This window comes from Sesamum indicum, linkage group LG9, assembly GCF_026168435.1.
Source record: "Sesamum indicum cultivar Baizhima isolate 11 linkage group LG9, ASM2616843v1, whole genome shotgun sequence".
In the NCBI taxonomy this organism is placed as follows: domain Eukaryota; kingdom Viridiplantae; phylum Streptophyta; class Magnoliopsida; order Lamiales; family Pedaliaceae; genus Sesamum; species Sesamum indicum.
Window position 1 is genome coordinate 23000039 of NC_142665.1, and position 12796 is coordinate 23012834.

The window sequence follows — 12796 nt, forward strand, 5'->3', positions numbered from 1 at the left end:
TAGTGTAAGTATACGTAACTTTTTATAATTTTAAAAATTATATTTAATATTATTAAAGTTTATATTCGTCTAATAAATAGGCCTTTCTGTTAATAAGATTTATCGAGTTTTTTTATATTAAGAAAAAGGTCAGATGAAAATTGATATTTTCCCTCGATTGATTTATTATAAATCAAATAATTTTTATAATTTTTTTTCTGACTAAACTACCGTTATACTATGGTGATGTACTTCTCACATTTGTTAACGTGTGAACATTTTTATAAAGATAATTTGATTATAAAAAGATTCATTTGATGTGCAATAGATCAGTAAGTTAATCAGGATATATATGAGTTTATATCTTGCTTCTTTGTTAATATAAGAAAATTTAGTGAATTTTAACTAAATGGGGACTTATTTATTAGACATAAGCAAAATTCAAGGGTATTAAATAAAAAATTTTAAACCACATAAAATTTACGTGTAATTATATTAAATACTATCCCTAAAATTTACCGTCCAATAAAATAGATAAAAGGGCTAAAAACCCTTCTAAATAAATAGTGCCTCCATATAGTGCGACTTGTATTATATTTTTATCAACATTTTATCATGGGCTCATGTAAAAAGAAGTGAGAATTGAATTAGGAGGGATTGGACTGGTTATTCAACCCAATCGCTCAATGTAAACATGGCCTAACTCCTAAGTAGACAAGATTATAAGAGGACAAAATACAAAGGTTGTAAGGTACAAAAGTAGTACTTGGATAAAGAGGGTTGGTATGTATAAATACTAGTCGTCGTTGCATGCAGTCTCCATAAGCATATAAACAAAAAAACTGTGATGTGAGAGGAAGAGAAAAAATGTATGGTAATTAAAAGTGATCAAATAATAAATATATATATCTATATATTTACCCATTCGACTTGAATGGGAGTCGGGTCAGTACGATCTTGTTAAGAAAAAGCACGGATCTTAGTTATTTTTTATATTATTAAGAAGTTTTGGGATATTTATACAAATATTGGATATTATTATGTAGCCCCTCATCATACACCAATTTATCTGTGAAGTTTTTGTTATTTGAGGAGCGTTTATGTGTAGTGTTGCCTGGATTTCTCTCCCAGTTTCGAACTAATAAGAATAAAATAGATAATAAGTTATACTTTTACTTATTTGAACAGATTTAATTAGTATTCAGCTAAAATTAACAAAGGATCTTAAAAACTCTTACAATTTAATTTTTGAGAGGAAAAACTCTTATATTTCAGAAGACACGTAATTTAAATTTAAAAAATTTAACTTTAAAGATAAGTTTTCCCGAAAGAAATAGAGGATTATAAGAGTGAAAATTCGTATTTTGACAATTTGAATATTTTTATTTGTTAGGGCATATAAGATAAAGTTTGAAATATAGAGCAGTACATTATTTTATTTTGATGATTTTTTTCTAAATAAGATAGTCAAAGTGTGAATAGAATAGAAAAATACATCATTAATTAAACTATTTTAAAAAATAACAAATACATTATTAATGTATGTGATTGCAATTACAAATTTCTCATGCACAATGGTATTTGAGTCGTTTCAATTTATTATTATTTTTTTAAATGAAAAGTCATTTCAATTTTGATGAAAATAAATATTGAAATTGAGTGTTATTTACGTTTCTCCAAATACAAAGGGAGTAATAACTAATAAGTCCTTTTTCTATTTAATATTTAATGAGAGTGTTTGTGCTTTTACCCATAAGCAGGGCTAAAACGCAATTATTCAAAAGTTTATGGGTGAGTTTGTTGAAATGAAGATTTGGCGGGGTGATTAGAGAAAAGCGAAACAAATATACCCGCCAAAACGTGAAGAGAGCCCTTCTCGGCGCTCAAAATCTGTCTCGAGTAGGAAGTAAAATTCCAAAATCTTCCGGGGACTTTTGTATTTACCTCATGCCGACTACGGAGGAAGCTCATCTCAGCCGCAGCTTTCGCCGGAAAACCCCGTCAGTTCCTTCCGCCTCCCCCCGCACCGCCATATGCTCTTCTTTCTTGAAACAAGTACAGATTTCTTCCTACTTTTTCTCTTGTTTTTGTTATCGCGATGGTTTAGACATATATTCACTCACCTTTAATGGTGGTCTTCTACAGGTTCTCTTGCACGATTGGTGGCTGATCAAAGCCGACGCGGATTCTGATGGCAAACGATTAGGCGTCGGTGGTTTCACTTCCAAAGAGTAAAGTTTTCACTTCTCTTTCTATTTTGTGGTATGTTTATTTGGTTGTGCTATTCATCTAACAAGAAAAGAATAAGGTCACGAAGCTTAAAAAGTTAAACTGAGGATTGGTTTTTTTTCTCGAGCATTTAGAAAGTATAATCTTCGAAATGTGAGAATATGGATGTTGATTGTACTTTTGGTTCATTGAAATAGTTATTTACATCTGAAGAAACTATTGTCCTTTATGTTTGCTTTAGAGAGAAGGATTGATTATCTGAAATGACTTTAGCATTTAGTGGATTTAAATTCATTGATAATGAGTGCAATAATAGTTCAAAATCGTTGCTGGAGGATTTGAAATGTGTTGCAGCTCAATATCCAAATTAGCAGAATGCATTTGTCATGAAGGATTTGAAATGCTTAGTTCTGAACTCTTGCAATTCAACACACTGTAATTTTTACTATGGAATGGTAGACCTGGAACTTAGGTGTAGGTAACAAAACTTCTAAAACGCTTTCCCGTAAGGTTTACTATATTGGCTAGGTTGACAAGCCCAAAACACTAAGTCAAAAAAGTAAATTTGAAATGCATTCTTGATGATTGTCTTTCTGCAGAATCATTCTCCAAAAACCCTACCATTGATCAATACAGTTTTTAATTGTCAAGTACACAATAGATGATATGCAGATTTATCATTTAATGGGGCACTTCATGCTAAATTTGCAATATTCAGAATCTTGCCTTACTTTGTATGCCAACCTTAACTGTTCACTTTGGAAGCATCCTGTCACATTCATTTCTTATCTGGTTAATAGTGGACTGTCGCTATCAAATTCATGTATGTTGCAATGCTTTTCTGTTTATCCTTCACTAGTTATTGCTTTATCTTGCACACTGGGTTTTCTGACTTCAGTAATGCAGGAGCCACGGTATAAGAAGTTTCTCCTCTGCTCCCATAGTCCACAGATATGATGCTGTTACTCTTAAGACAGTTGATGGCATGACAATTATGATTCACGGACAAATCAATAGGTCTCGTACGCTCGAGAATGGCTTCTCTAAGGAGGTATTTGACATTGATTTATTTTTTTCCGTTCCTTATTGAAGGCTCTGAAGTGAGGGTGGATTCTCGCACAATTTCCTCCCTATGACGTCCTCACCCACTGATTCCTCCCGTGACTATTTATGTAGCGGTTCTATTTCTTTATAGGTCTGCGATGATTTTGTGATTGGGTTTCCGTATTACTGGGAAGAATTTGCTGCTCTATCTGCTGATGAAGAACCAGCTGCGTATTCTGTTTCAAAAGGGATTTTTAATTCTGATGCAAGTAAAACGCCCATGCCCAGAGATAATGGAAGAAATATGTTTGATGATATACTACAACAAAGTGTTGGTGTTGGTTTTCCATGCAGTGAAACACCAAGTGGAGATGAAGAAAGTTCTTATGAACCTTCCTTGAATCATAAGAAAAGACAGGTTGGACCGGGGTGGAGGGTTAACATTAATGTAATAGATGTAGAAAATAGTGGTCCTCTGACTAGAAGTAGAACCCGATTACTGAATAAGTAGGACTGGATGTAGATAATTATGTAAAACAAAATGTTAAGAGAACTACTTGTTGATTCTGAGATGATGAAGTTAATTACAAATGCTTGGGAAGTAAGTCCTCAGAGAATGTTGTACAAATCCAGTCCTTTCTACATTTCTTTGTTGGTAAACAAAGGAGTCCTCAAAATTGCTGGATAGATGAGGATGTTTCTGTTACCCCATTAAGTTTTTTTAAGTGGAATGATCAATTACATGATTACATTTGTATGTAAATTAACATCATCACCTTAAATAATGATAAGTGAGTACAATAATAGTGGAAAATAATGCCAGCTTGATAAACTGCTTATGGATGCAAAAAATGCGACAGAACTTAAAAACTTGTGCAGCGATCAAGAATCCCTGTCTACTGATGGTGCCATTGCAGCAGTGTATGGCCAAAATCAGTTGTTACCGTTGGTCGTGGCTAAAGATTAGCAGGAAGATGGTAGCTGGTGGCCTCACTAGAAAACTACATCTGTAAAATTACTGACTATATCGTGTACAAATTTTCTGTAAACTTCTGTGTTTCCCCCCTTCACTTGACTCTCATATACAACATTATCTGCAAAAATGCATCGTCATCTTGACTAATTTATAAGCTTTTCCTTGTTGTCATTGGATGAGTTTATCGTGGCAGGGTGGTGCAGTTGGGGTTGGGGTGGGGACAGTGGTAGAAGGCAGAGATGCCTTTTTGCACCTGCATATCATTGGCCTTCACTCTCTTGTCCAAATGCCTTTGGAAAATTCCCTTTTTCTGTCTACATTTGTGGGGCATTCCTCCACGCCTCTCCCAAACTACCAATGCCCCATTCTCTCTACTTTCTACTACACATTCACCACACACACTTCCCATCACCATCACTTAAAATCTCCACTCAAATTTGATTTGTATCTTGTATTTCATTTAAGTTCATAGATTCACATAACTTATATGCTCCCAGAGAGAAATTTTAATTTATGTGTGAGCCTCGAGGCGCAATGCTCTGTCCTCAACACAGACATCATCTGCAGTCACTGGCGGACAAGAAAAAGAAAAGATTCTGATCCATTTCCCGAATTTTAAGCTTTTAAATACGAAAGAAACACTTCGGACGTGACTGTTGTGACTTTCTGCTGCTTCTTAGAAAAATCGTGTAGTCTTCTCAACATCTAACGCCGAAGAGCAGCTGTATGTATGCATGAATGGCCCATATCACCCTTCTACTGTAACTTACTCATTTGTAATTATTTGCATAAAAATTCCAGTAAAGCATGCGCCTCTCTCTGCAAACCTGACATCCACCTATTACATATGTATCTGGATTGCTGTAAAAACATAAGCTAGACATATCACAATTGCTGTCTCTTTTTCGAAAATAAAGCTATGAATTTATAAGCTTGATTCTGATTAAAACCAGAACCTCTTCTCTTTTTTTGGGAAAAAGGGTCTTATTTGTCATCAATCAACAAACATTGATGTCTGTATTTGATTTTCTTGAAACTGATATGTACAGCAGCAACTGTGTCCTGATGTCATTGGTTTTGTAGCTGAAAATCTATCAACCTAATCAGAGTAGCAAGGAATCCTGGTCGATGTTTATGAGTAAACAATGCAAGGATGCCGTTTTTTCTTGTACTAATACAACTAAAGAATAGGACGCAGCTCGATTATTGATGACATCGCAAAGTATGTCTGTCAGTTTGATTAGAAAAATGGGGCGCTTCACTCACCTTACTCCCAACACACATTATTTATAATGCAAAACTTTTCACTATATAGTACTTTTGAGTTTGACATTGGGAAGAAAACATTTTTATTGGAATACCAATTTTGTATAAATTTACATAAAAAGATAAAACAGAAGTTTCTTGGAAATATGGTAAATAAAAAAAAATTAAACAAAAAGGATACTATATGACAGGTCGGGTTGTGATTGTTGGTTTTTATCCGTATGGTGGAATGAATCCAAAATCGTAGTTTAATTCCATCTTCTTCTTGATAATGTTGAATCTCTTGGCAGAGACAGAATTTGAATCCATATTCAGCTGATCAATATATGGCACTTGCTCTTACTATTTTATATATACTAGTAATTTGTGGCACACTCTGTCTGTGCATTTTTTATAAATGATATTTACAATACAAAATTTATAGAATTTTATTATTTAATTAAGTATATATAATATAAAAAATTAATATTAAATTTATAGAAAAAGGACAAAAAATGAATGGTTTTTTTTTTTTTTAAAAAAGAAAGGAATAACTATTGAAAGAGAATGGGAAAGTGAAAAGTTAAATGGGTGGGTAAAAAAATTAATAAATAAATTGTGTAATATTTACTTCATGCGCTATACGAAATTGTTCCAATAGTTGAAAAAATTAAAAAGGAGAATAAATTAATTGATAATTAGCAATGAATTTCGTAAGAGATAAGAATTTTAAATTATTGTAATTTCAAAAGGAACTTTAGAATTAAAATATTTCTTCACAATGATTAGAAAAGAATTTTAATGTTGCAAAACTTCATAGTTGATCTTGTCAAAAAAATTAAAAAAGGTCCACCAGACCCAAAAGATTATTAATAAATATTTCGTTATTAAAGTATCAACAAAATCAACAATAAGAAAATTCGATGAAAATCAATAATGAGCTAATTATTAATAAATATTTTTATTACTAAATTTATTGTTAACATAAATTAACAACGTTAACGAATTCTATTATTATGTGAGGAATTTGTATTGTTAATGATATTATTTCTTGTAGTGACACTTTACTCACTTCAATAAATATCACACAAACACATACACAGAGACACGTATGTAAGACTCATTAATTCTTACAAAGTCACATAATATTCAAAAAATATATATAGCTTAAAATATAGACTAAAGTAATTTAATTAATTTGGTCTTATTACTTTTCAAAAGAGATCACTGAACCTTGAGATTGAAAGAGAAGGAGAAACTGCAGGAGTCATAAGCAATCAAGAATCAACATGAAGCACAACTATTTTAGACCGCATAACAAATTTGTACCAATTATTCGAGTAACAAAACCACACACTTATGACTTTTAATTAATAAGGTAGTTTTGATTAATCGGGCACGTTTGCAGCTGTAAAAAGACAGCTTTTTTAATGAGTCGGTCTACATGACGACAAAAAGAGAGGCCTGATCCTAAGGACCTAACCACAATAATCAATCCTTTTCTTTTGTATCGGTTCTTGAAAAGGTCAAGCCCCTCTCCCATTTTTTATTACCTGATTCTATGACAAACGTAAGTCTCTTGGATGCTCTACGACAATCTGGGTATCTCCTATTTCTCTTTATATTGTTCTTTTTCTTACAAATTTTCAATCAGAGATTTAGACAAGAGAAACCCCACAAAAATTTCATTCCTTTCAAGCATCCAATGTTTCCTTTTTAGCCTCAACTTTCAGCCCTTTTTAGGTGACAATGCTATTTTCTTCCACCCTCTAATTGTCCTCTTCATTCTCCTTGTAGAGACATTCCCATTTCGATTTATGCCCATGATTTGTTATTCTTGGATGAACATATTTGGAGAAGCTTATTATGCACAAGGCGCTTGCAAAGAGACAAAACAAACTGCAATAATATTTTTTTCCTTTGAATATCACAAGATTCTTGATTATGATCAAGACCACATTTGAAATTTCGATCCCTTCAATAAAATGTTTTGAGGTTTCTATGAAAAAGCAGCACTCCAAGATTGAAGGGCAATTGAGTCAAAACAAAAACTGTTCTTGTAATAAACTTGATGATATGCCATTATATAATCTCTCAAGCCTCGACTTTCCCGTACTTTTTACCATTACCTTTTTCACTTTCACTTTTGTGTTGACCTCAAAATTCCTAACTTCTTTCAGTAGACTTCTAACCTTTTTTTTTCCTCTTGGATGAATTTCAGTAGCCTAAGTCTAATTGTATATTCATCATATATTCCCAATAGTTTATGGCATAGAATCTTTTGTTATCCACCCTGGCTCTCTATCTTTGATCCACCAACTGTGTCAGAATTACTGAGATTTTTCTCAACACTTGCTCTAAATAAAGAAAAGCATACTGAATATTTTGGAGCTAAATATTTGGAAACTATTATCTTTTTGTGGGAAAACAATGAGATATCATAACTATTTTTTCTATATTTAGTTGATTGCTTTCTAATTACAGATAACCACACTAGAATCCAATTATGAAAAAACATGGTCTATGACTATGAGGTCTTTAATACTACAGGGGTTTAGCCAAGAATTGTAGGCTTTCTAGCAGTATATATTTGGCAGCAAGGGACAAAGGGGTAGAGGGACGGCCACCAACTCCCACTTACAACCCAACAATTGAAAGGAATGTGGGGAATGGAGCTCACTCTTCATTTCTTGTCACTAAAATCTTTTCTCCTCTGGTTGTGATTATTAATAGTAACAATAGAAACTGATTTTTCATAGTATTCTCACAGCCACCATTTTTCCCTCCTTGCTGCTGTTTTGCCACCTTTTGTAGGGCATCTACTTTTGTTCACTTTGACATTATTAGTCGGAGACTTTCTTCCTTCAATTCAACAAAAGGAAAAGCCTACACAATCTGTGTTTGATAGCTTTTTACTTCTTTTAACACCAAAAGTCCCACATTGCCTAAAAGCCATAGTTACAGAAGCAGATTTTGAGGGCGTGAGGATGGGAGCTTTTCTTTAAGAAAGGAGAGACCTTGGAGTCAAAAGGGCGCCTTTGCTTAGCCATTTTTCACTTGTGCACCTGACCATCTGTTGTGTTCAGACTTGAGATTAGCATTAAAAGGGTGACAAAAATGCTAGAAGACAATTGGGGGTTTTGACTGGAGCAGACGTTTTCCGGGGCCCTTTCTGGGCATTCTTGCTTTTTATGTTGTAAAAATCATATCTTGGTGCGTATTTTTTCAGAACTGACCTTGTTAGTGGTAATGATTCTTCTTGCTGTCTTTTCTTGGTTGTTTTAGCATTCTGCGGTTTAATGGTGCTTGTTGAAATGTAATAATGTTGTTGTTCGTCTGATTTGCAGAGATGGGTTTAGAAGGGTTTAGCAGCAGTAAATGGCCGGGGCTGGGTAGACACAAGCGTTCAAAGAGGTAGCTTTAGTGCTGTAACATTTTCTTTTGCTTGCAGTTTTAGTATTTTTTAGCTAAATGAGTGCGTGGGAACAGAGAGATTTCTGTATGGGTTAGAGGGCTAGGAGGAAAAGGACTTTGGAACCATGCTTTACTGTCCTCTGCAAGTCGAGAGTGAATAAGACTAGCGTGTTTATGACTTCCATCTATGTGAACCACATTTCTCTTCCGAGAGTTTATTTTGGCTTGCATTTACAAACCTTTGAAGAATCTGTGGACGGAAGGAGTTGGTGGAAGAGCCAGAGTATGTGATCTGTGTGAAATCTTGAGCCTGGGATCCAAGTTTTTATGAGTTTCTATTATCTGCTTATTCCTCAAGTTCAGATTGCTGATTATTTGTTATAAAATCATTTATAAGATAAATCTGCTAGTGGAAGATAAATGTTGTTTAGTTTTTTCGTAAAAGTGAAATAGAGATTTTGCTGGCAAGTATATTATGTTCAATTTCATGCTCTCCTTAAAGAATTGTTCCTTTGCAGCTTTCCAGATACCAGAAGATCTGAGGAAAATAACTTGATTCAATCTACTGAAGCAGCTCATCAACAGAAGTTGGTAAGATACCTTATTGTGGCCTTCTGCTCTTGTGATTTAAGTTAACAGGATTTCTAGATCTTAGACTCTTAAAAGAGCCGAAATCATCAACTTTCTGTGTGAAACCATGTCGAATACGCTTTCAGAATCCCTTTTCAATTACTGGAATCTGAAAGGACGTATTTCACATGGAAAGGAATCAACTAGTGTGATAAAGTTTGATGATGAATGTTGATTTCTCTCCTGCCAGGCTATGGGTCACTTAAATGTTTGTACCAACAGCAAGAAAAAGCAATCATCAAATGCTGAAATCCAACATTCTTTGAGGCAAGAGGTATTGCAGAATGTTGTATTACAAGCTTCTGCAAATAGCCTAATTTCAGACATTAGTTATACAAACTGTAATACAAGATATGGGCTAATATGTCTTGTTTCTCTCAAGTAGATCAGTTTTATCACGAGTATCGGTTACAAATAACTTATTTTCATCACCTGTGCAGATATTGCTGCTTGAAAAGAGACTACAGGACCAAGTTTCTGTTCGCTGTGCTCTAGAGAAGGCACTTGGTTATGGGGCTTCCTCCCATGATATCACAAATGAAGCCACAATTCCTAAGGTGGCAGTCTCGTTTACAAGATTATCTTATCTGTACATTTCTATGTTAAGTTTTTTTTAACTGTTTTTGTTTGGTTGAGTGTTCATATGGTACGGTTCACTTTTTGTTAACTATGCTGTGCATGTATTTTCACTGCTATTGCTCTGCATGTGCCTCCTTGAGGTTAGGTGTGTATCTTATAATCTGGAGTATTAACATAGTCTTTTTATCGTTTCACTAACAATTTCTCTTAACTATTTCCAGCCCGCAACAGAACTCATTAAAGAAATTGCGGTATTGGAGCTAGAAGTTGGGCATTTGGAACAGTATCTACTTTCACTCTACAGGAAGGCATTTGATCAACAAATCTGTTCTTTATCTCCTTCGAAGAAGGATGAAATACTTAAATGTCCCTTAGCAACACCAAGGAGAAGGCGGCTCGATTTTTCAAGATCAGATATTACATCAGCAAGGGAATCGGCACCTGAAGCTGAAACTCAGACACTGTCAAATTCAAGGAAGGAAGCTAATGGTCCATCTGAAGAGAAGCTTGTAGACTCTGGTGTTCAGAGGTCTCAGTCTTCGCTTTCTCAACGTTCTGCTTTGGCTAACAGGACCTCTCCTCCAGAGGAGGCCTTGGGCAAGGCTGTGCGTGCATGTCATTCTCAACCGTTGTCCATGATGGAGGTACCTCAAACTTTATCACTTAATAGCACAGACTGCATTAAGTCGGTTTTAGATTTTTAATCTTAAATTTTAGTGGCTTACCAAAGCTTTGGTGCTCTTACAGTACGCACAGAACTCTTCTTCAAATGTGATCAGTCTGGCAGAGCATCTTGGGACCTGTATTTCGGATCATATTCCCGAAACACCAAACAAGCTTTCCGAAGATATGGTGAAGTGCATGAGCAATATCTACTGCAAGCTTGCTGATCCGCCATTGGCACATGTTGGCCTCTCGTCTCCGACGTCATCTTTGTCATCTATAAGCGCATTTTCTCCAAAAGATCAATGTGACCTGTGGAGTCCAGGATTCAGACACGATTCTTCTTTTGATGTTCGGTTGGATAATCCTTTTCATGTTGAAGGACTGAAAGATTTCAGTGGGCCTTACAGCACAATGATTGAAGTATCTAGCATATACAGAGATAGTCAGAAGTTGGGTGATATTGAATGCTTGTTACAAACTTTCAGGTGAGCATTCAAATGATGCACATATGCTTGATTAGTCCTAACAACCTAAGCTGGTTAGTAGTCACTGACTTCACATTTTACAGGTCCCTTATTTCTCGATTGGAAGAGATAGACCCGAGAAAGATGACACATGAAGAGAAGTTAGCCTTCTGGATCAATGTGCACAATGCTTTAGTCATGCATGTAAGGATCTATATCAAGCAACTTTACAACACTTTGATGTTACTAACCATTTCCATCATGAGTTGACATTATGATTTTTGTGTAAACAGGCATTTTTGGCATATGGTATCCCACAGAACAATATGAAGCGAATGTTTCTACTACTTAAGGTGAATGAAAGAATCAGCTTCTCCATATAATTGAAGATAGGTCCAAAAATCTAGTCTAACCCTTCTGTTTACCCAGGCTGCCTACAATGTTGGAGGTCAAATAATAAGTGCAGATGTCATACAGACTTCAATCTTGGGATGCCGAATGTCTCGTCCAGCACAGGTACGTCATGGCATGTTACATAAATAGATCCTATTGTATCTATGCTATCAGTTACATGTATCTGTCAAAGAATTTCTTTTTAACTTTTATTTGACAAAGCTGTGCTGATTATATTACCTCCATGTTTAGTGGCTTAGATTGCTACTTTCTTCAAAAACAAAATTTAAAGCTGGTGATGATCGACAAGCATATGGGATTGGACGTCCGGAGCCCCTTCTGCACTTTGCACTTTCAGCTGGGAGCCATTCTGATCCCGCGGTATTAATCCACCCCTTTTTCTATGCAAGCCTCGTTCTTTATATTCTACATTAAATTTTTTTGAGCATGGACATAGCTGCTGCATCGTTGCAGAAAATATTTTAAGATGTTTTTTTTTAACTCAAAGATATGTTAGCAAGCCAAAGAACAGAGTCCAGTGAGACTACATTTTCTAACTTTTGTGATCTGAACAAGTTTGTGTTTCTTCTGTCCTCAGGTCCGCATTTACACGCCTAAAAGGGTTTTTCAAGAGCTAGAAGCAGCAAAAGAGGATTACATTCGAGCAACCTTTGGTGTTCGTAAGGATCATAAAATCCTTCTACCAAAGACAGTCGATTCCTTCGCCAAGGATTCAGGTCTATGTCATGCTGGCATAATGGAGATGATCCAACAATCTCTGCCCGACTCTCACAAGAAAAGCATCAAGAAATGCCAGCAGGTGAAGAATCGCAAAAACATCGAATGGGTTCCCCACAATTTTTCTTTCAGATATCTTATACTGAAAGAGCTGGTGAAGTAAATACGGCCTTGGTTCACAGCAAGCAACTAACCTCATTTTCCTTACTTCTTTCTCAAACAATTTTTCTTTATTACATTCGATTCGTCGATGAAGAGGTTGAGACTTACCCTCTAGTTGTAAAGCAATAGAATTGGAGCTTCAAGACATAGCTTACTGTGGTTTGGGGGTGTGATTTTGTAATCTATCAAGAAACAAACGACTTTGCATCTCAGGGCTCTCTGTATATATATCTGGTCTACATTTTTAATCTGTCAAACTAATCTCAGTCAGTCAGCA

At 35.1% G+C, this 12796-nt stretch overlaps 2 protein-coding genes across 3 annotated transcripts; both read left to right on the forward strand.

The window, feature by feature from the left end:
• The first annotated feature begins 1834 nt into the window (after positions 1 to 1834).
• On the forward strand, positions 1835 to 3958 carry LOC105177719 (uncharacterized). Its single transcript, XM_011100958.3, has 4 exons — positions 1835 to 2034; positions 2125 to 2210; positions 3115 to 3259; positions 3404 to 3958. The coding sequence occupies exons 1-4, from the start codon at positions 1927 to 1929 to the stop codon at positions 3761 to 3763; spliced, it is 699 nt and encodes a 232-aa protein (XP_011099260.1). The 5' UTR covers positions 1835 to 1926; the 3' UTR covers positions 3764 to 3958.
• Positions 3959 to 7780: 3822 nt separating this feature from the next.
• LOC105177718 (Itga6 (Protein of unknown function, DUF547)) lies at positions 7781 to 12776 on the forward strand. Of its 2 annotated transcripts, none has more exons than XM_011100957.3 (12): positions 7781 to 8686; positions 8821 to 8887; positions 9406 to 9478; positions 9708 to 9791; positions 9958 to 10074; positions 10318 to 10740; positions 10844 to 11247; positions 11331 to 11430; positions 11520 to 11579; positions 11656 to 11742; positions 11872 to 12000; positions 12218 to 12776. In XM_011100957.3, exons 2-12 carry the CDS (start codon positions 8823 to 8825, stop codon positions 12518 to 12520), a joined length of 1845 nt encoding a protein of 614 aa, XP_011099259.1. In that variant the 5' UTR covers positions 7781 to 8686; positions 8821 to 8822; the 3' UTR covers positions 12521 to 12776. The 2 variants fall into 2 exon arrangements, with proteins under 2 accessions (XP_011099259.1, XP_011099258.1); XM_011100956.3 differs by having other exon boundaries at positions 7782 to 8719.
• The last annotated feature ends 20 nt before the right edge of the window (positions 12777 to 12796 follow it).

Excerpts from the sequence above, each read along its gene's own strand:
- LOC105177719 (XM_011100958.3), top strand. The coding sequence starts at position 1,927 with ATGCCGACTACGGAGGAAGCTCATCTCAGCCGCAGCTTTCGCCGGAAA. Across the intron at positions 2,211-3,114 it reads GGTGGTTTCACTTCCAAAGA|GAGCCACGGTATAAGAAGTT; the intron begins GTAAAGTTTTCA and ends TCAGTAATGCAG. Across the intron at positions 3,260-3,403 it reads AGAATGGCTTCTCTAAGGAG|GTCTGCGATGATTTTGTGAT; the intron begins GTATTTGACATT and ends ATTTCTTTATAG.
- LOC105177718 (XM_011100957.3), top strand. The coding sequence starts at position 8,823 with ATGGGTTTAGAAGGGTTTAGCAGCAGTAAATGGCCGGGGCTGGGTAGA. Across the intron at positions 8,888-9,405 it reads AGACACAAGCGTTCAAAGAG|CTTTCCAGATACCAGAAGAT; the intron begins GTAGCTTTAGTG and ends GTTCCTTTGCAG. Across the intron at positions 11,431-11,519 it reads ACAATGCTTTAGTCATGCAT|GCATTTTTGGCATATGGTAT; the intron begins GTAAGGATCTAT and ends TTGTGTAAACAG.